This window comes from Amborella trichopoda, chromosome 12 (genome assembly GCF_054954075.1).
Source record: "Amborella trichopoda isolate Santa Cruz 75 chromosome 12, AtrichopodaSantaCruz75HAP2 v2.0, whole genome shotgun sequence".
In the NCBI taxonomy this organism is placed as follows: domain Eukaryota; kingdom Viridiplantae; phylum Streptophyta; class Magnoliopsida; order Amborellales; family Amborellaceae; genus Amborella; species Amborella trichopoda.
Window position 1 is genome coordinate 32734848 of NC_142347.1, and position 19876 is coordinate 32754723.

The following is a 19876-nucleotide window of genomic DNA, read 5'->3' on the forward strand; positions in this document are numbered from 1 at the left end:
AACGACTGCCCTAACCACAAAGCAGAGGCCATCTCGCGTCTTCACTTTGCCCCTACAACTCTCCTTACAAAGGTACAACTCAGTTTTTTCTCTCTCCCCTGGATTTCTCGATTTTTTCTCTATGCCATGGTTTTTTCACTCTGATTTTTTCTCTCCCATGGTTTTTTTTTCTCTCTCTCTCTCTGGTTTTTTCTCTCTCCCATGATTGTGGGTTTGAAGATGTATGTGGGTTTGAAGATGTGCATTTTGTTCCAGCTGAGAAACGGATGCAATATAGGAGAAACGGATGGAATATAGGGTTTTATTAGGTTCCGAACATGGTGAAAATGGATCAAGGGTTTTCTCTGAATATTGTTTTGTGGTATATTGTTCTCTGTAGGAAATTAATAATTTCGCTTTTTTTTTTTTGGTAAACTGTTCTTTGTAGAAACCTTGCTACTCATACCTCCCTTCAATCCTTCCTCTCTCCACTCCAGCTGAATTCCACAGTTCTCTCATTTTCCAATTCTTCTTTTCATCTGGTTTCTTCTACTACACAGGTGACATTCATAACCATTTGGTGTCCCTTTTTTATTTTTTGTGACTGCTATCATCTGAAAATGAGATAATCAGTGAGATTGCTTAAAATTGATTCATGATTAGCTTATTTTTTTCTTCATTGATAGTTCTTTGTTGGTCGTTAAAAAAAGAAAGAAAAAAGTTTGCAGTATTGCTTTCCTTTTTGCCATAGGTTTAGATTAAGCTTACTTTTATTTTTCAATATCAAGCATAGGGTTTTATCTGACCATTGAGAATGTAGTTATAGAATCAGCGAACAAAAAAATACAACTTGTTATAGATTGACTGGAATTTTTTGCAAAGAACAACATTTCTCAAGGAAATCAGCAGGAAATTTGTTGAGTTTGTTGTGGAATTTTAGTTCAGGAAATGGTTGAAGAATCCAATATTCAATTTAATTAATCCTGACTATTTGATGTAAAGAATAGTTTTTCTAGGCAAAACAGAACAAATCATTGCCATGAAGTTTGAAGTAGAGAAAATTGATTATCTTTGATGATTGAGGTGAATTTTAGTTATGATGGTGAATGGGGTAATTTTGAAATATTTAAAGGTGTATTGCCTCTAAAGTTTGTATAACTCTTTCATATGACTGAACCATCCAAAAAAGAATGCCAATGTTGCTCACCATTATGATGTTAATTCTGCTCACTGTTATACCGTTTATAGTATGTTATCAGTTGAAAACTGGCTCTTCATATAGCTGTATTGGACCTCACGAATGAATATATCCATAGTAACATAGCTTTAGATGTTTAATTCTCTCCTTTGGTCTTTTCTAATGATGTTTGATGAACACATAATAATAATAATAATAATAATAATAATAATAATAATATGGTTGTTCTGTCTGTGTGTGTTGACTACAGAGCACCTGTTATGTAACTGATTAAAGAGTATTTTGTGTGTGTGTGTGTAGACTATTGCGTAAGGCCTGTTATGTAACTTAGAACTTCCTTATAATCCAGCAGGTTATCAAAGATAGAGACCCATAACTTCTTTAACATTCCAACAAGTTATCAAACGTTGAAACCCCGAACTTCTTTAACATTCCAGCAGGTTATCAAACACATAAACCCAGAACTTTTTACAGTAACGTCTTTCTTCCCGGCAAAGAAGAACTTCCAATTTCTAGGGAATATTTACCTTCCAGTTATCAAACTCGCCCTAGAAGCCAGAGGGGTTAGGAGGGTTTCTATGGAACCCTTTGTCATTGTGCGATTATAATTTCTGGTAGTTACAATTATGAGTGGGTTTTTATGCCAAGAAGGCTTTGTATGGAGTTTTCAGAAAAAAATTTACATCGTAGTCCAAAACACAAAATTGTGCTAAGAAGGGTTCGGATAATATTTACAAGTGTAGTTGGTTAAAGAAACTCAAATATTGAAAGGAGTAAGTTGGTACATCCAGTGACGAGGTATCAAAACTTTGATGGATGGGAAGAGCCAGTGATTGAAAATACTGACTTTTGCATGGAACTAGGCGGGTCCAAGTCCAAGTCAGCCAGTTTCACTCAGACAAATCTCTACATGACTCATTTAAGTCTGTGGAAAACTATTCTATAACCTCAAGAACTCGTGAGACTCAGCCGGTTTCCCTAGGTTTCTTTAATGGCGAGATCCAAGTGATTCAGACGAGTATGAGTTGGACTTGCAGAGTTTTAAAACACTAGGAAAGACCATGAAATGGGTGGGTGGGAGAAGGCAGGTTGAGTTGTTATGATGATTTCATAGGCACTGTTTGATTCTCAGGCCAAATTGCAAGCTGGGCCTACTTGATGTTTATATCTTGTAATTTGGCTGCAGTGGTTGTTTGATTCCAAATTTGAAGTGATTTGTAAACGCCATTGGGCCCCCAAATTGAATTTTTGCAGAACCATTCCAAGTTGTTTTGTAAAAAATTCAATTTCTTTGGAAGGGGAAAAAAGAAAAAAAAACTACTACCATCACCATTGCTGCTGCCGTCACCTTCAACGCTAGCACTGCCTAGCCACCACTACTGCACCACCCATCACCACACTGCACCACCACCCAAGTAGAGCAAGCCTGAAATCTATTGCAATATTGAGGATTCCTTCTGAATCAATGAATAAGTATCCCATCCCCAATATATTCCTCTTCTTCATCCAACCAGTCAACCGCACATCATTACCATCTCATCGGCAGCTCAAGGATCTTCCTTCTCCACAACATAATTAGTAATGAATGCCTCACTTATGAGTTAAATGCCAAAGCCAATCTGTCTATTTGAATTGCATTTCAAGTAATTCCGTTGCTGAAGGAAAACAAAGGGTTAATCTGGTTTTTTTTCTAATTTCCTACTTTTTAAAGTTATTCACTCTCCTGTCTGTTGTCATAAAAAGGTTATTTGTGGCTTTGTCATTCACGACATCCGGAATCTAAACAGTTCTGAAGGCTGAAAAATTGGAATTTAGAGAGTATGAGCAAGTATTAATGCTCTCCCGTGCCTTCCTCTTTTGCCTTCTTGCTCTTTTGCCTTGCAAGTATAATACCAAGATGAAAACCTGGATTCTTTGTTCTTTTGAGCATATAAATGGAATATTAGGATGTCTCAGACCTGCTTTTAGATGTATTGACCCACATTGTGCAACGTGAAGGTTTTATATGATGTATTAGCATTGCCAATTTTATTGGTGTATTTTATTCTCAAGAGTATTTCTTGTGTTTTTTGGGATTTATTTATGCTTCTTGGATCTGGATTTCTTCCTTGAACATCAGTTTTCAAGGATTGCAAATTAGGTAATCTGAGCAGAAATGATATCTCATTACTCGTGGACTACATTTATGTCAATCGGTAATTCCACCATACAATGCATACTACGATGCATGATCACTGCATTTGGTTGACGATTTTAGAATGTTCTTTTGTTTCTTGTGCATTGTGCTCATATAGCAGACTGATAATAACTTGGTACTATAGTCTACTCTTCAATAAATTTCTGAAATACTTTTGAAACATTGGAACTTGTCTATAACTGTGCATCTGAAGCATCTGGTGATGATTGTGCCAGGCATGGTTCCCAAAATTCAGTCCTTATTTATGAAAAGTGTTTTAAGTTGTTTCAAGACAAGAATAAAGGGAAAAAAAAAGAGAAATAGTGGTTCTCTAAATACATATGAATATGTAATTGGTTCATGGTATGATGCAGTTACCAAAGTGAAAGGAGGTCATATTCATGACCACAATGGCGGATGAAGAGTCAAAGCCACTTGCTTTCGTTCCAGAAACTGTGCTGAAGAAGAGGAAGCAAAGCAGCGAATGGGCCATAAGAAAGAGGGCACAATTGGAATCTCGGAAACAAAGAACGAAGGAGAATCGTGCCCTTGTCTTCAAAAAGGCTGAAAATTTCATCCAGGAACACAGAAACAAGGTATAAATTCATTTATCATCTATTCAATATAATGCCCATTTATCTTGTTGCTTAAAATATTATTTTGGTATGTCTTTCTTTTATGAGTATGCAGAGAAATTGACCCCAATATAATAACCCGCAAGAGAAATGGACATTATTCTGTTATGTGTTATCCATTGACCTGCTTTGTTTTTCTCTCCTGAGATTTCTCCTTTTCTTCTTTTTCACTATTGATAGCATTCTGGTTTTTCGCAATTTCTTAAATTTCAGGAGCTGGATCTGATTCGTATGAAACGGGTGACGAAAAAGTTGCGAAGGTCATTTTCTGTCAACCCAGATGCTCAACTGCTCTTTGTAATCCGAATCAGTGGGTACGTTACAGTTCTGGATTATATCCCACGAAACGTACCTGGGTAGCTAAACAATACACAAATATTATATGATATTATATAATATATATTTGGTGCTATACTTAGTCACTTAATCTTCTTCTATGGGGAGTGAATTCACTAAAAAACAGGTCTATGCTTTCTCCCTACTTAATTGAAGCTTGCTCTTCCTCTTTCCCTTATTCCATATTTTCCCTTTCTGTCTTGTTTTACTTTTCTATATATATATATTTTTAGTTAAAGTGATTCATAGATGCATTGCTTAACCATGTTTTGGATCACTCTCTTGTTCAGCACCAATGACATGCATCCCAAGACTAAAAAGATCCTTTATCTGTTGAAGCTGAGTAATATCTTTGATGGGGTCTTCATCAAGGTGAACGATGCCATGATGAAAATGTTAAAGATGGTTGAGCCCTACATCACATATGGGTAGAGTGGAATCAATCCTTTTTCGTCTTTGACGCAATTGCTTTTGATATCATATATATTTCGATATGATGTGCGTCTATATATATCTTTGAAAAAAAGCTATCAATAGGTTGTCACTTAAAATAAATAGTGGTTTAGGTTAATATTCCCAATTGGCAGGTCTTGATTTGATGGTTAAAAAATGTATATTATTATTTGAATTTTAGTCTTAACACCATCATGCACCATAGAAAAATAAATAAATAAAATTATCAAAAGTTTGAAATGACCAAATTACCCCCACCATATACCAAGGGTTTTTTTGGCCATTTTAAGTTTTGGGAAATATTTGTTTTATATATTTTTTTTATGCGCCTGCTTATGTTTTTCACATAAAGTTTATGTCGACTCGATTTGCAGAAAAGATATTAAAATTCAACTAGTAAATTTTTTGAGTAGTTTAGTAGTAGGAATTGAACAAGAGATGTAGCGCCACTACGTCAAGCCCAAATAAATAGTAACATGCATTCAGAACCATCCAATCAAGTTCTGATGGCTGGGATTATAACCTAAATTACTATATATTTTAGGTGACAGCTTATTGGTAGCTTTATCCCCCCTAACCCCCACCCCTCGCGTCATATATATATATATATATATTTCCTCTCTTTTATATATACATATTTCCCTTCTCTCTCATATATATATATATATATATATATATATATATATATGTTAACATCTTTTATTTTGCATTCTTTATATTGTGCAGATATCCTAACATGAAAAGTGTGCAAGAACTGGTTTACAAGAAAGGTTTTGGGAGAGTTCGCAAGGAGAAGGTCCCTCTCACCGATAACGTCATCATTGAAAAGGTATCAACTATCTTCTAGTCTTTTACTGTGATCACAGGACTTGCTTTGTTGCTGGCATCTCAATGCCAAACTTTTGGCAGTCAGTGTTCATGCATTCGCTTGTTAGTAGGAGCATATTGGGTACAAAAGCTCTGGCCCGAGACCCTGTGCAAAGGTGATATTTGGTGCTTGTAATGAGAGGTTTCGAGCCTATTGCAACATGTAAAGATTACCCATTTAACCATTACTTCCACCATCATCTGGATAAATCTCATTCACTAATGCATCCTTGGACCAATGATATGCCACTTTGCAGGGGTTTGGATGTGAGGCTTTTGTGCCCCCATCATGTTCCGCTTCTTTTATGAACATGAGATGACCGCTAGTAAACTAATACCATGCAAAATTAAATGGAAAGAAAGAAAGCATGTGTAATAATCATCCGAGTAAGGGGCAGTGGAAATGGTGGGCAGCCCTTATGTTCCATCATCGAAGTAGTAGCCAATGTTGCCCACCTGTCCGTCAATTCAACTATCGGCTAAGGTCCTGCCCATGAGTCATGGGTATTAGATTATGCGCCCTAGTCATGGGTGGTAGATCAAACTCTGCATGATGCTTGCGTTTGCGTGCATGCGTGAATTTGGGTCTTGGATTCCCAACATGTTGAGGTTTACCGATTTGTATTCAATATAATTTCTACTTGAGAAAAGTTCATCCAAATTATGATGGCCATTGCTAATTATTGTTGTTATTATCGTTAAGGGATTGTATGCCATGAGACCATGTATTTTGGTACAAGAAGGTTACAATTATCCTTGACCATCGGATGTGAAATTTGATGGTTCAAAGTGTCATGTGGTTCAAGAAATTTTATTTTGGATCTCTTGCCTAGTGAAGAATACATCCCTAACCACGCGATTTCATATCTAATGGTAGATAATCATTATAACTTCCTTGTGCCAAAGCTAAATAATGTCACTGTATACATATATATTTTGGGAAATGACCGTGTGAGACCTTTTTACACCCATGTGTGTAAAACTTCAAAGGATTTAGAAATGTTAAGTCCCACACGTGATAATTTTTCTAAAGATCTGAGTCAAATTTAATGGTGATCATTTGGGGGTTTTATGCACATAGGTATGGGAAGATCTAATAGAATCATTACTCATATTTTTTTGGGTGAATTTTTATTATATACATTTTAATATTATTAATTTCATGCTTCCCTCTTATTTTTGCTTTCATGATGCACAGGCCCTACATAAATATGGCATCATATGTTTGGAGGACATAGTTCATGAGATCACTACAGTGGGACCTCGTTTCAAAGAAGTCATCCGCTTCCTTTACCCATTCAAGCTTAATGCTCCAATGGTTGCCTTGGAAAATAAGAAGAAATTATTTTCAGAAGGAGGGGAAGCGGGGAATCGTGAAGATCATATCAATGAACTTATCAGAAGGATGAATTGATATCATTGCTATTTCTAGTGAGAATGGTCAGTGAGTAGCGATAATTATTTCATCAGAATTGTATCTTGCTCTAATTTTTGTAGAAAGTGGCTACTCGTACTTCGGTTGAGAATATTTACAGCTAGAATTACAGTTGCATTTTTTTTTTTTTTTCCTGAAACCACATAGAGAATGAGTTTCGCTAAAAATAGAATCCGATGAAGTAGATAGCACAGAAATCAGTTTGCTAAGTGGGCTTGGGGTTGTCATGGTGAAAACGGACAACAATGCAAGTTATATTGTCGCCACTGCCTCGATCAAAAGCTTCCTGAGTTAGCCTCTTGGCTGCAGCTACCGCATCCTCGATTGGTTGCACCAAGGAAACAGCTTCCTGATTTAGATAGGAAAAACAAAATCTTCCTGATTTAGATGGGAAAAACAAAAGGACATGCGCAACAAACCATCCAGACAATGAGAGAGGAAAAGAGAACTTTAATCCAAAACATTAGCTCCTATTCTTGGTGAGTTTGAAAGAGACGGTGAGGGGAAGAGAGCGAAAACATTGGATTCTTTTGTGCGCTCTCATTGAGAGATCAAAACACAAAAAATAGAGCGAGGGAGAGAGAACATTACTCCAACCACAACTTTTTGTATTTAAGAAGGATCATATTTAAGAAAAAGAAAGCGTTTATGGCTCCATGAGTCAACAAACCCGGGTTTTGAATTAAAATCTTATTACGTCAAACCTTGAGTGTTTGGATGGCTCATGGATCACCTTTTTATAACCTAATTTATTATTAGGGGTCGTTTGGAAGGCATGAAACTTTTTATATAACCTAATTTATTATTAGGGGGGTTTGGAAGGCATCAAAGCTCAACAGGAAAAATATTATTATGGGAGGGGGGGGGGTTTGGAAGGCATCAAAGTTCAATAGGAAAAATATTTACATATGCAAACAGTTTACAGGTTAAAATTACTCAAGCATGTTGTTTTTTCCATGTTTGGTAAGCACAGGTGGAAACAAAGAGAGAAAAAGAGAGCACATCAAACTTGAAATTTTAAAATAGTTTATCTCTAAAAATTCTAAAATAGTTTTCCACACTCTAAAATTCAAAATTTGATATACTCTCTCTGAAAATTTTGAAATATAAGTTTTTTCTAAAATTTAAAATTTGAAATAGCTTCTCTCCGAAAACTTTGATATGGTAACTATTTAGAAAGATTGAGACAAGTTTCTCTCTAAAATTTTTTAGGTCGTTTCTCTCTCTAAAATTTGATATACTTTATCTCTCTAAAACTTTATGATACTTTTGTCTCCAAAACTTAAAAATTAAGATAGTTTCTCCATAAATTTTGAGATAGTGTCTATCTCTAAAAATTTCCAATAATCTCTCTATAAAATTTGATATAATTATTCTCTAAAATTTCAAGATACTTTCTCTCTAAAACTTAAAATTTGAGACTTCTCTCTCTAAAATTTTTTAGATAGTCTCTCTAGATATTTTTAGGTAGTTTTTCTCAAATTTGATATAGTTTCTCTTTAAATTTTTTTAAAGATAATTTCTCTAAACATAAAATTTAAAATAATTTATTTCTAAATTTTTTTGAGATAGTTTCTCTCTAAATTTTTCAGGTAGTTTCTCTCTAAAATTTGATATAATTTCTTTCTAAAATTTTAATATACACTCTTTCTAAAACTAAAAAATTTAGATAGTTTCTCTCTTTAAGATACTTTTTGTCTCTAAAACTTAAAATTAAGATAGTTTCTCCACAAATTTTGAGAGAGTTTCTGTCTCTAAAATTTCCAAGAGTCTCTCTATAAAATTTGATATAATTACCCTCTCTAAAATTTTAAGATACTTTCTCTCTAAAATTTAAAATTTTGATACAACTTCTCTCTTTGAAAATTTTGATATTGGTCTCCCTCTAGAAAGTTTTAGGTAGTTTTTCTCAAATTTAATATAGTTTCTCTTTTTAAATTTTTTTAAGATAATTTCTCTCTAAAAATAAAATTTAAAATAATTTCGTTCTAATTTTTCTTTGAGATAGTTTTATCTCTAAAAAATTTCAGATAGTTTCTCTCTAAAATTTGATATAGTTTCTTTCTAAAATTTCAAGATCCACTCTTTCTAAAACAAAAAAAATTAGATGATTTCTCCCTCTAAAATTTTTAGCGAGTTTATCTTTAAAAAATTTGAGATAGTTTCTCGCTCTCTAAAAATTTTAGATAGTTTCTTTCTAAAAAATTAAGATACTTACTTCCTAAAACTTAAAATTTGAGATAGTTTCTCTCTAAAATATTTTAGGTAATATCTCCCTAAAATTTGATATAGTTTCTCTCTTTAAAATTTTAAGATGATAGTTTCTCTTTCTAAATCTTACAATTTAAGATAGGTTATCTCTTTAAAAATTTTGAGATAGTTTTTCTCTAAAATTTTTCAAGTGGTTTCTATCTCTAACATTTGATATAGTTTTTCTTTAAAACTTTAAGGCACTTTCTCTCTCTAAAACTTAAAAATTTAAGAGTTTCTCCAAAATTTGAGGTAGTTTCTCTTTGAAATTTGATGTAATTTCTCTCTAAAATTATAAGATAGTCTTTTAAAATTAAATTTTATGACAATTTCTCTCTCTAAAATTTTTGAGAGTTTCTCGGTCTAAATTGTTTTAGGTAGTTTCTCTCTCTAAAAGTTGACATAGTTTCTCTAGAATTTTAAGATAATTTCTCTTTAAAAATTTAAGATCTTGTCCAAAAACTAAGTGGTGGAATTTAAAAAAATAAAAAAATAGACTTATTTAGGGATAATTTAGTTGAAGAAGGAAAATTGAACTCTGAGCTTCATAATATGGAATAAGATGGTTGACTGTATCAAAAAAGTGGCAAAAGAAGTTTCAAACGAATTTAGAGAGAGAATAAACTTCAATAAGGAAACTTAGTGGCGGAGTGATGAAGTTCAAAATGCCATTAACGAAAAACAATCATGTTAAAAACTTTACAGTGATAGAAACAATCAAAACTTAAAAAAATATAAAAATGTTAAAAAAAACGTTAAACAAATAAAAAGTAGAGCTAAACTCAAAACATATGATAATCTATACAATAAATTGGGAACAACAGAAGGTGAAAAAGATGTCTTTAAATTAGCAAAAATAAGAGAGAAAAAAGGTGTAGGGATCTAAACTGTATGAAATGCATTAAGAGTGAGGATCAAAGAGTCATGGTTAAGGATGACGAGGTCAACGAAAAGTGGGGAGTTTATTTTAAAAAATTATTAAATGACAAACATTATGGGAACATAGTGGTAGAAGGAACTGGTGCTACAAATGGGCGTGGAGGCCATAGATACATTTGTAGGACTAGGATGTCAAAAGTGAAATAAGTTTTGAAAAAGGATGAAGATAGGAAATGCTTTAGGACCAGATGGCATCTCGATAAAAGTTTGAAAATGCATGGGGGTGATTGGCATTGACTGGCTGACGAAGCTGTTCAATAGGTGTTAAGAACAAACAAAATGGCAGACGAATGAAGGAAACGTATTGTGGCATCTATTTACAAGAATAAATGAGACATACAGAATTGTGCAAAATATTGAGGGATCAAGCTATGAAGCTTTGGGAGAGAGTGATTGGGTAACAACTAAAGTATGAAACGAGTGTATCTAAAAATCAATTTGGTTTTATGCCAAGAAAGTCCACAACGGAGGCTTTTTTTCTACTTAGGCAACTGATTGAGAAGTTTAGGGCGAAGGGAAAAGACCTTTATATGGTCTTTATTGATCTAGAGAAAGCTTATGATAGAATAACTCAAGATTTAATTTGGCGGGTGCTGGAAAAAAAATGATTCTCCAGACACTACATCGACTTGGTGAGAGATATGTATGATGGAGCATTAACTAGTGTACAAACAACTAGTTGAGAGACGAGTATGTTTTCAGTGACAATAGGTCTACATCAACGGTTAGTATTGAGCCCGTACCTCGTTGTCTTAGTTAAGTACGACTCAATTAGGCTCCTATAGGATGAGGTACCATGGTACATGTTCGCAGATAACATAGTTTTGATCGATGAGACCCCAAACAACGTCAACACAAAGTTAAAACTTTGAAGTGATGCTCTAGAATCCAAATGTCTTAATATTAACCGGACTAAGACAGTATATAAAATGCAAATTTAATACTAATAGGATTAGAGACAAGAAAATAGTTAAGATTGACGGCCAATAAGAACAAAAAAGACATCACTTTTGATATATTGGGTCGATAATATAGAAAAATAAAGATATTGAGGAAGATGTCTTAATTAGAGCTGGATGGGCAAAATGAAGATGTGCAACTGAAATTTTATGTGATCGCTGCATATCAATGAAGCTAAAGGACAAGTTCTATAGGACAACTGTAAGACCAGTTGTGATTTATAGGACAATGTTGGATGGACAAAAAATAATATACCGATAGAATGAGTGTAGCGGAGATGAAGATGTTGAGATGGATAAATGACAAGGCAAGAAGAGATAGAATTAGAAATGAATGCATTCATTAGAATTTAGGTGTGGCACTAATACGCAATCAGATGAACAAGAGTAGACTTATGTGGACGGACCATGCATGGCATTGACCAAGTAAAATATACTTGTTAGGAGGTGCAAGTTAATTCAAGTAAAATGACTAAAAAGGACAAGAGGTTGGCCCAAAAGGATGTGGTTTGAAGTAGATCGAAAAGATATGAGAACTTATAACCTCACTTAAAGTATGACCTTTAATATAATAGAATGACAGACCAAGAATCGTGTAACTGACACCAATTAATTGGAAAAAGGCTATGATGATGACAATGATATCTAAAACTAAAAATTTTAACTAGTTCTTTAAAATTTGATATCTAAAATTTAAAACTTGAGATAGTTTCTCTCTAAATCATTTTGAGATAGTTTATCTCTAAAATTTTTTAACTACTTTCTCTTGAAAGTTTGATATAATTTCTCTCTAAAATTTTAAGATACTCTCTCTCTAATACTTAAAATTTGAAATAGCCTCTCTAATTTGCGGGGGTGATTTAATATAATTAATTATACTTGTAGATGGCTTAATAGTAGTAGTAATAATAATAATAATAATAATTACTATATATTAATATAATACTATTATGCATGATATTATAATAATATCAATATTTGTTATTCCTATATTACTATAAGTAATCAATATTAATAATATCATTGTATTATCATCAGTTGTATTATATTGTACACTCTGATGCTAACATAAAGTCAAGTTTTGGACAAGCCAATTTTTTTTTTTTGACTGTGTACCCATGTTTTTTTTGCCCTCTTTCTTACTTATCGAAAACCTCATTATGGGTAAAGTTGCCCAACATATTTTGTTTTGTGCAAAATACCCTGGGTATACAAAATATAATCTTAGATACCCTAGGATCCAGACACCCCTAAACGTTCAGAGAAAGAACAAAAAAAAGCACCGACAATCCACAATATTAACTTGTGCTTGCCGGGAGGAAGAATAAAATATGCTCATTCATAGAGTGTGAGCGCGCTGGATACCTCATTGCTGATGACGTCCCACAGACCGTCACTGGCAAGAATGAGAAATTGCAAAGAGCCGTTGATCACTTCTTCCTACAATCTCATTACGCCAAAAGCAAATCCAATCAATTAAGGAAACTTGAATGCTGGTGCTAAATAGTGTGAAAAAAATATTTCAGCAAAAATACGTATATTTGGTATGCATGAAAGTACTTTTATACTTCTGTAAAAGTATTTTCACATGAAAAACTCCCATGTGATTAGGTACAAGAGTTTTTTCACATCAATTAGCTACCAATTGATGTGAAGAAATAAACTATAACTTAATTGGTATGAAAAACTCTTACCTAATCACATGGGTAAATTCTTCGACATGAAAATACTTTTACAAAAGTAATTTCATGTGTACCAAACATGTCCTTGAAAATATTTTCATGTGAAAAACCTCTCTCACATGTAAGAGTTTTTTCATGCCAATTAATCCTAATACATTTTTTTTCGCACTAAGTGACAGCCAATTAATGTGAAAAAACTCACCTAATTCAAGAAAGTTTTTTTCACATGAAAATACATTCATAGAATTATTTTCACACGTACCATATGTGCCAATTGTCTTTCTCATGTTACATTTAAAAAATAAACAATAAGTATTTCTTACATTGTTCAAAAAGTTTGCACATAACCCGTGTTCGTGGGGGGGGGGGGGGGGGGGGGGGGGGGGGGGGAAATATTAAGTATTTCCAAGAGATTTCATGCTCCCGAGCACATTTACTCCCTCATGCAAAAGGAGTACTTATAACCCCTCAAATTTTTTGGGGATGTAACCTCTTCAAACCATTATGTTATACTCAATTAAAAAGATTTTCAAAATCGCCTTCTCAATGAACTCAAAAAATAATGGCCTCAAGATGAAATGTAAACCATCCAATTTTTTGTGAATGGTAAGACCTAATTTTTAGAAAACTTAAAATTCAATTTATTTTTAAATATAATCATCATTGTGATTTTAGGTGATTTTCAAAATTTCAAATCTACAAATCTCCCAAGTTAGTTTTTGTTCCGAGGGATAAGTGTACAATATGGTCCTGCAGGAGCACATTATACACACTTTATTTTCAATTTTTTTTCGCAATCCTGCTCAGGCAGTTCCGAGGAATTTGAAAGTTTGGAGAAAAAATTTCTGAAAATTAAATGGGAAAGGTTTATATACTTCCCCTACAGTATGAATATGAAATTTAGTACGTGCCATCTTCTCATTGGGGTGTACATATAAAAACTATTAAAAATAATTTTTTGATAAAATATCGTAACAAAAATACCCCTTGAAACTTTCAAAGGTATTTTGATTATTTTATTTTATTGAAAATATATTTTTTATATTTTTTGCTAGTGCGAGTTTATTAGAGGAGTGGACGTACAAAATTTGGTGTCAACCAGTTTATATAAAATTTTTTTTAAATAAAATAGTGTAGAAACGTGACATTGTGCTTGGGGCAATCTTAACCCTCCATTCAGAATGGAGGGTTGGATAAAAAGGAGTACATAAGTTTTATGTTGTAGGAGAAGCATAGAAAGCTTGCCCAAATTAAATACTCAGCCCCATATGGATCGTAAGTTATAGCTAATAAGGAGTTATGAGATTGTATACTATGAAGCCATTTACATTTGGTACATAGAGATCACAATTATTTTTTAAATATTAGATGTGACTTCTAACATATTGAAATGCATAATAACATTCGAGAAAATTTATTTTGAACATTGTGCTAAATCAATAACAAACCTTCAACCATTCGATTTCACATCCAACGGTCAATAATGATTGTGACTTCCTTGTATCAAAAGTAAATGATCTCATTGTATACATTTCCGAAAGTTATTTGATAGGAAAAGTAGATAAAGTGACTATTTACTTTTTGTACAGGGAGGTTAGAATCACTCTTGTCCGTCAGATTTTAAATCGTGCAGTTGTAAATGTGTCATTGACTAGACTCAAAGTTCAAAAGAAAAAAATCATTAAAGGTGACTCACCCCAAGCTTTTCAATTTGACATCTAATGATTAGGAACGATCCTGACCTCCTTATAACAATGATACATGGTCTCATAATGTATGATCCCTATTCAATATTGCTTCTAGTTGACAAGGCTAACAATTGACATTACTTAATTTAGATATTGGCAACATTCAAACATGTATCCCTTCGTGTATCTGATTTATTGAAAAAAAAAAAAAAAAAGATTTCAGAGTACACCAAGATAACGAGACAGATGGTACAATCCACATGTAAAAAGATCAAATGGGACAGGAAAATGATTTGACTTTGCTAAAGGTTCCTCATGAATTTACACCTAATGGGAAGGTCCCAAGAATTCCCAAATCCAAAATTTATCAATGAAAGAAAATGCTGTGCATGATGCGGGCTTTAGCGTGTCGCCACAATCTACCATATAAATTTTAGAACCAACTGCCAGAAAAAAATGAGAGGAACTGTTGCATATATTAAAGCAGCAAATTGCAAAGAAAGTACTTTAGCTAATTTGATAAAACGACGGAGATGGAAGCATTTTAACCATTTCTAAGCATTTCAGGCTAATTCAGCTATATGCATGTGAGAGAGAGAGAGGGGGAGAGAGAGATTGCACATTGTTAAGCAAGTGAACTAAAGGCGCTAAAGGAACCTGCAGCCAAAAGTTTGTGGCAGAATGCTCTATGCCATTTGGGCTAATGGGGCTACACCTCTCTCTCTCTCTTGCCCCCACCCCCAAAACAAAACAAACACACAGAAAGCTTGCGATTGTAATACACTCGTACCTCAATCTCCGGATCTGCAACCACATACTGCTTCAGAAGCTTGTCTCCAAAAGCACGTGAGACAGCAAGAACCCCACCGACTCGCCAAGTGCCTGAAAGTAATAATAGAATGAAGAGTAATTTGTTTTAAAGAAGGGGCCACAGTTGACGAAACGTTTTTGGTGAGAGTAACACAATATTTCGAATTTGAGCACGACAAGAGAAACAAGGGGGGTTTTGCACAATTTTATGGGACAGTTGACTAATGAGGGTGTTTGGTTTGAAAAGAAATTAGTACAAATCCTATTTATCACAACTTAGGAATATGGTATAATCCAGAAGCTACGTCAAATCTATGAAGTATGACATGTTCACACTGACGAAGTAACTACTGGTGAAAGAACATGTTTTGCTCTTATGGAAGATATACCAAGTTTTTTATTCTAAATATACCAGGAATCTGAACTTCAAAGAAATAATAGCATCAGGGACTATAAAATCTCATGCAAAACATACCAATTTCTTGTGCTAAATGTACCAGTAATCCAACTTGAACTTCAAAAGATTGATTGCATTATGGACTAGAAAATATTACCAGCCCACATCACAAATCCTCCAGCATCTTCAATGCGCTGCCTCTCATCACTTTGATCTGGCTTGTGATCACGTGACACAGCGATTGCTAGCTCATAGAAAAGGAAATGCAATAACAGAAAAGAGAAACAGGGGATAATTTAGATTTTTCTCTCAAGTCCAATCACATAACTACTCATAATTCATCAATTGATCGAATGGTAAAATATGTATGAGAGAGAGAGAGAGATGGAAGGGGGGGGGTGTGGAGCTTGTACATTACAATTTTCATCCCTTAATAACAGTTCGAGCCCCCGGAGAGAGATTGAAGATTACCATTTCCATCCCTGCAAATAATAACTCGAGAGTCCCCAACATTTGCAACCAGTAGACAGTCTCCTACAATGACAGCAGTGGATGCAGTAGAACCCGCATCTCTGTGCTGATTATTTTCAGACTTCAGGAATTCTGAATCGGTGTGATTGTATGCATCAGCTGCACAAGAAGAAAAATGATTTATGGTAACCTGTCCAAGATATGAATGGCTGCCATCAATTAGGAAGAAGCACTTAATGGTGAAATGAGAATGATAAGGATCACCTATAGCTAACTTGGTGTCAGTGAAGAACTTTGGATGTGATATCAAATTATTGAAAAGATTTTGTTTCACATACTCTGCAGCTCTAACACCTCCATGACCTGAGGATAGATAATACACTCAGAAAATTTCACTCATCCACCATTTAACATAAAAAAGTTCCTCCTCACGTGTAATGGCGAAGTGATGGCCAAGAGAGGGCACGGGCGGGGGGCGGGGGGAGGGGGGGGGGGGGGTGTGGGGGGGTGGGGTAAGGTGTGGGTTGGGAGGGCAAGCAACATTGGACTGAAGATATAAAATAGGTTTCACAGAATATTCCAATGGCAAATCCAGTCTAGTAAGCATGCAATGTGTACCGTCAAATACTCCAAAAAGGCCCACAATTTGCCCATCAACACTACAAATTTGGGTTTCATAGAAGTCTTCCATAGAAGACCTTTTCCCAGGCGAGCTTGCATATCCATAGCTGAACCTCTTATTTTGACTGCCACAAGAGACAGCTGCTTAAGTACTCCATATTTATTTCAATCTCAAAAAATTGTTAATGGAACTTCTAAACAAGATATTACTTGCGCTATTAATCAAGCACTAACTGAATAAAGCATAGATCTGCTCCCTTTTCCAAAACACATTTATCCCTTATAACAGCAATCACATTCAGCAGACATTAATCTATAAAAAAAAGGTTATTTAGAAGAACGGCATTGCTTGAATGGTGCACAAGGAATACATACAAAAATAAGAACCTCTCACAGAGAAGAATAATTTTAACTGGTAAAACCAATAGCAATGGCAAGGCCATCAATTTACCCTCCTGATAAGAACAATTAGGAATGTGGAACCTCGATTCTAATAGAAAGATACACACTGATCCAATGTCTGGGGTTCTAGTGCTTACAACTCAAAGCAAATAGTGAAAAAAACATTTGATTCTTTAAATGCCTTGAGAAGATGCAAGTGTTATGCAAGACTGCAAGGAAACTAAAGTATGTCAGTGTCTTGAGTCTTGAATCTTTGTGTTCTGAAATAAATTGTGTATGTATGTCACTAGAGGTCAAGGAGAACCACATAGGAAGGTTTATGCAGATAAATGCCAGTAGATGATGGGAGGTATGTCATGTTCCATAGAGTCAGTGATCAATGTTCAGAGTAAAAAGGAGACATTTAATTCCTCAAAAAAAAAAAAGGAGACATTTCAACTTTTCTGGGAACACTACCGAAGTTTTGCACTTTCAAAAGAAATTGGGAAAGAGACAAATGGGAAAGTCCTATATTGGAAGGTTTTCTATTACCATAGCCAATGTTCAAAAAGACAAATTCGAGTGCCAAGGTGGTTTGGGTGTCTAACCGCCAAGGCGGTCGAGTGGCCGCCTAGGCGGGCTCCCACAGATAGGGTGCCCTCACCAAAATCAAATACGGCTTTCAAATAGGGTGCCCTCACCAAGCCGTATATACGACTTTCATCAAATACGGCTTTCCACAAAATTCCATATGTATCTATGGGATTGAGTATGGAATTCTCTGTACTCACTTTAGATTGAGTATCCGTTTCCCTCCTTTTCCTCCTATGATTGAAAATCCTGTATTTTACATATCGAATACGATCGAGTCCTTGGGTTTCCGAAAGAGTGTAAAAAGAAGTGCTTCGAATCATTGCTATTTGACTTGGATCTGTTCTGTTCTGAAAAAGTCGAGGTATTTCAAATCATTTGTTGACACGGACAAAGTCAAGGAAAACCTCTGAAATGATTTCAATATTGGACCTTGGACATATAATAGTTCTGAATCTCTTTAGAAGGAAGACTTTTGTCTCATGGTAGCCTGCTCCAGTCCCCTTATGAAACTTTCGTTATTGGGTTGGCCATGTACTTCACATGTTTCTAGCGATTCACATGGCATCATCAAATGATACAAGTCTTGGATAAGAATCTACAACGCACTAGAATGCCCTTGTTGACGATCCTTTACTTTGACAGCATCTAGGGTTCCTCGAACAATGTGATATCTCACACCGGGTAAATCCTTAACCCTCTTCTCTTCTTAATACTACATAATGTTCTTGTGAATTCTGGCCAATACCAAGTATATAAGTAGTGATTTCAAATCCAGAGGTTAATCGTACTTTGGCAACTTTATGTAAGGCAGAGTTTGGTTTTTGGGGGTGATAGTGGAAAAGTTGACAAATAAATCACCCTTACTGTCACTCTACAGAACCGTACATGAGATTTTCAACTCATATGGCTCCTCGTTCAATTCTTTCGAAGTAATTGGATCCTTTTCCTCGCTTGAGAATCTCCTCCCTTCTTCCACTTCGTCCCGAGGAGTAACTAGGACCAATTCAGTCGCGTTTTCATGTTCCAATTGAACACTTTCTATTTTTGATTATGATCAAAGGAGAATATTCTTCTTTTTACCAAACAGATGCGGATCCAATCACGATCTTATATTCTAATAAGAACAAAAGATCTTTCGCGATCAATTCTTTATTTCTATTTTCTCTCCTCTTTTTCTCTTTTATTTCCTTCCATTATTCCTCAAGTCCCATAGGTTTGATCCTGTAGAATCTGATCCATTTTCTCATCGAGCGAAGGGCACAAAATCAATCAGATTTCTTTTTCGATCAAAACAAAAGTACTATAGTGAGTGTTGTGTGTGAAATCTTCGGTTTTTTCTTATTCCTCTATCCCTATCCCATAGTTACAACGTTTGAATTAATAGATAACTTTTTCTTCTGTATGAATCGATATTATTACATTCCAATTCCTTCCCAATATCTCCCAAGGAAAATCCCGAATTGAATCCCAAATTGACAGGTTAGTGTGAGCTTATCCATTCGGTTATGCACTCTTCGAACATGAATCAATTTTCTGAAAGATCTTGGCTTTCGTGCTTTGGTGGGTCGTCCGCGATCCTTTCGATGATCTATGTTGAAGGGATATCTATATGATCCGATCGATTGCGTAAGGCACGTGGTAGCAACGGAGCCGGGAAAGTCTAGGGAAGAGAGTTCTTTTCTATTATATTTATTATACTCTTATATTAGCGGCTCGGTGAGTCCTTTCTTCAGTGATGAACTATTAGCACCAGTCCTACATTTTGTCTCTGTGAGCCGAGGAGAAAAGGGGGGGCCCGCTCATCGGGAAGAGGAATGTACCATGAGAGAACAAGAAGGTCAACCTGATTCAAATATACAACATGGATTCTGGCAATGCAATGTAGTTGGACTCTCATGTCGATCCGAATGAATCAGTCTTTCCACGAACCACAGAGGTAAATCTTTGTCTGCTAGGCAAGAGAATAGCAAGTTACAAATTCTATCTCGGTAGGACATGTATTTCT

At 34.8% G+C, this 19876-nt stretch overlaps 2 protein-coding genes across 15 annotated transcripts in view; one reads left to right on the top strand and one right to left on the bottom strand.

The window, feature by feature from the left end:
* On the top strand, nucleotides 1-7196 carry LOC18430970 (large ribosomal subunit protein uL30y). Of its 5 annotated transcripts, none has more exons than XM_020665234.2 (7): nucleotides 1-72; nucleotides 428-539; nucleotides 3728-3949; nucleotides 4202-4302; nucleotides 4615-4752; nucleotides 5504-5606; nucleotides 6843-7196. In XM_020665234.2, exons 3-7 carry the CDS (start codon nucleotides 3755-3757, stop codon nucleotides 7056-7058), a joined length of 753 nt encoding a protein of 250 aa, XP_020520893.1. In that variant the 5' UTR covers nucleotides 1-72; nucleotides 428-539; nucleotides 3728-3754; the 3' UTR covers nucleotides 7059-7196. The 5 variants fall into 5 exon arrangements, with proteins under 5 accessions (XP_020520893.1, XP_088709569.1, XP_020520895.1 ...); XM_088853443.1 differs by lacking the exons at nucleotides 428-539; nucleotides 6843-7196 and adding exons at nucleotides 5687-5807; nucleotides 5902-6433; XM_020665236.2 differs by lacking the exons at nucleotides 428-539; nucleotides 6843-7196 and adding exons at nucleotides 5687-5760; nucleotides 5902-6324.
* The window catches only part of LOC18430969 (putative protein phosphatase 2C 59), a 24490-nt gene continuing 11746 nt past the window's right edge, over nucleotides 7133-19876 (bottom strand). For 3 of the 10 annotated variants that reach the window (XM_088853436.1, XM_006841108.4, XM_011623838.3), the window contains 7 exons: nucleotides 16894-17021; nucleotides 16540-16638; nucleotides 16276-16434; nucleotides 15962-16048; nucleotides 15388-15479; nucleotides 12593-12667; nucleotides 7133-7428 (listed from right to left, as the gene is read on the bottom strand). In XM_088853436.1, the coding sequence (XP_088709562.1) occupies nucleotides 7285-7428; nucleotides 12593-12667; nucleotides 15388-15479; nucleotides 15962-16048; nucleotides 16276-16434; nucleotides 16540-16638; nucleotides 16894-16966 (729 nt within the window). In that variant the 5' untranslated portion in view covers nucleotides 16967-17021 and the 3' untranslated portion in view covers nucleotides 7133-7284. Of the gene's footprint in view, nucleotides 7429-12592; nucleotides 12675-14712; nucleotides 15041-15387; nucleotides 15480-15961; nucleotides 16049-16275; nucleotides 16435-16539; nucleotides 16639-16893; nucleotides 17022-19876 lie in introns of those variants that run through there. The other 7 variants (XM_088853437.1, XM_020665233.2, XM_088853440.1 and 4 more) reach the window with 5 other exon arrangements.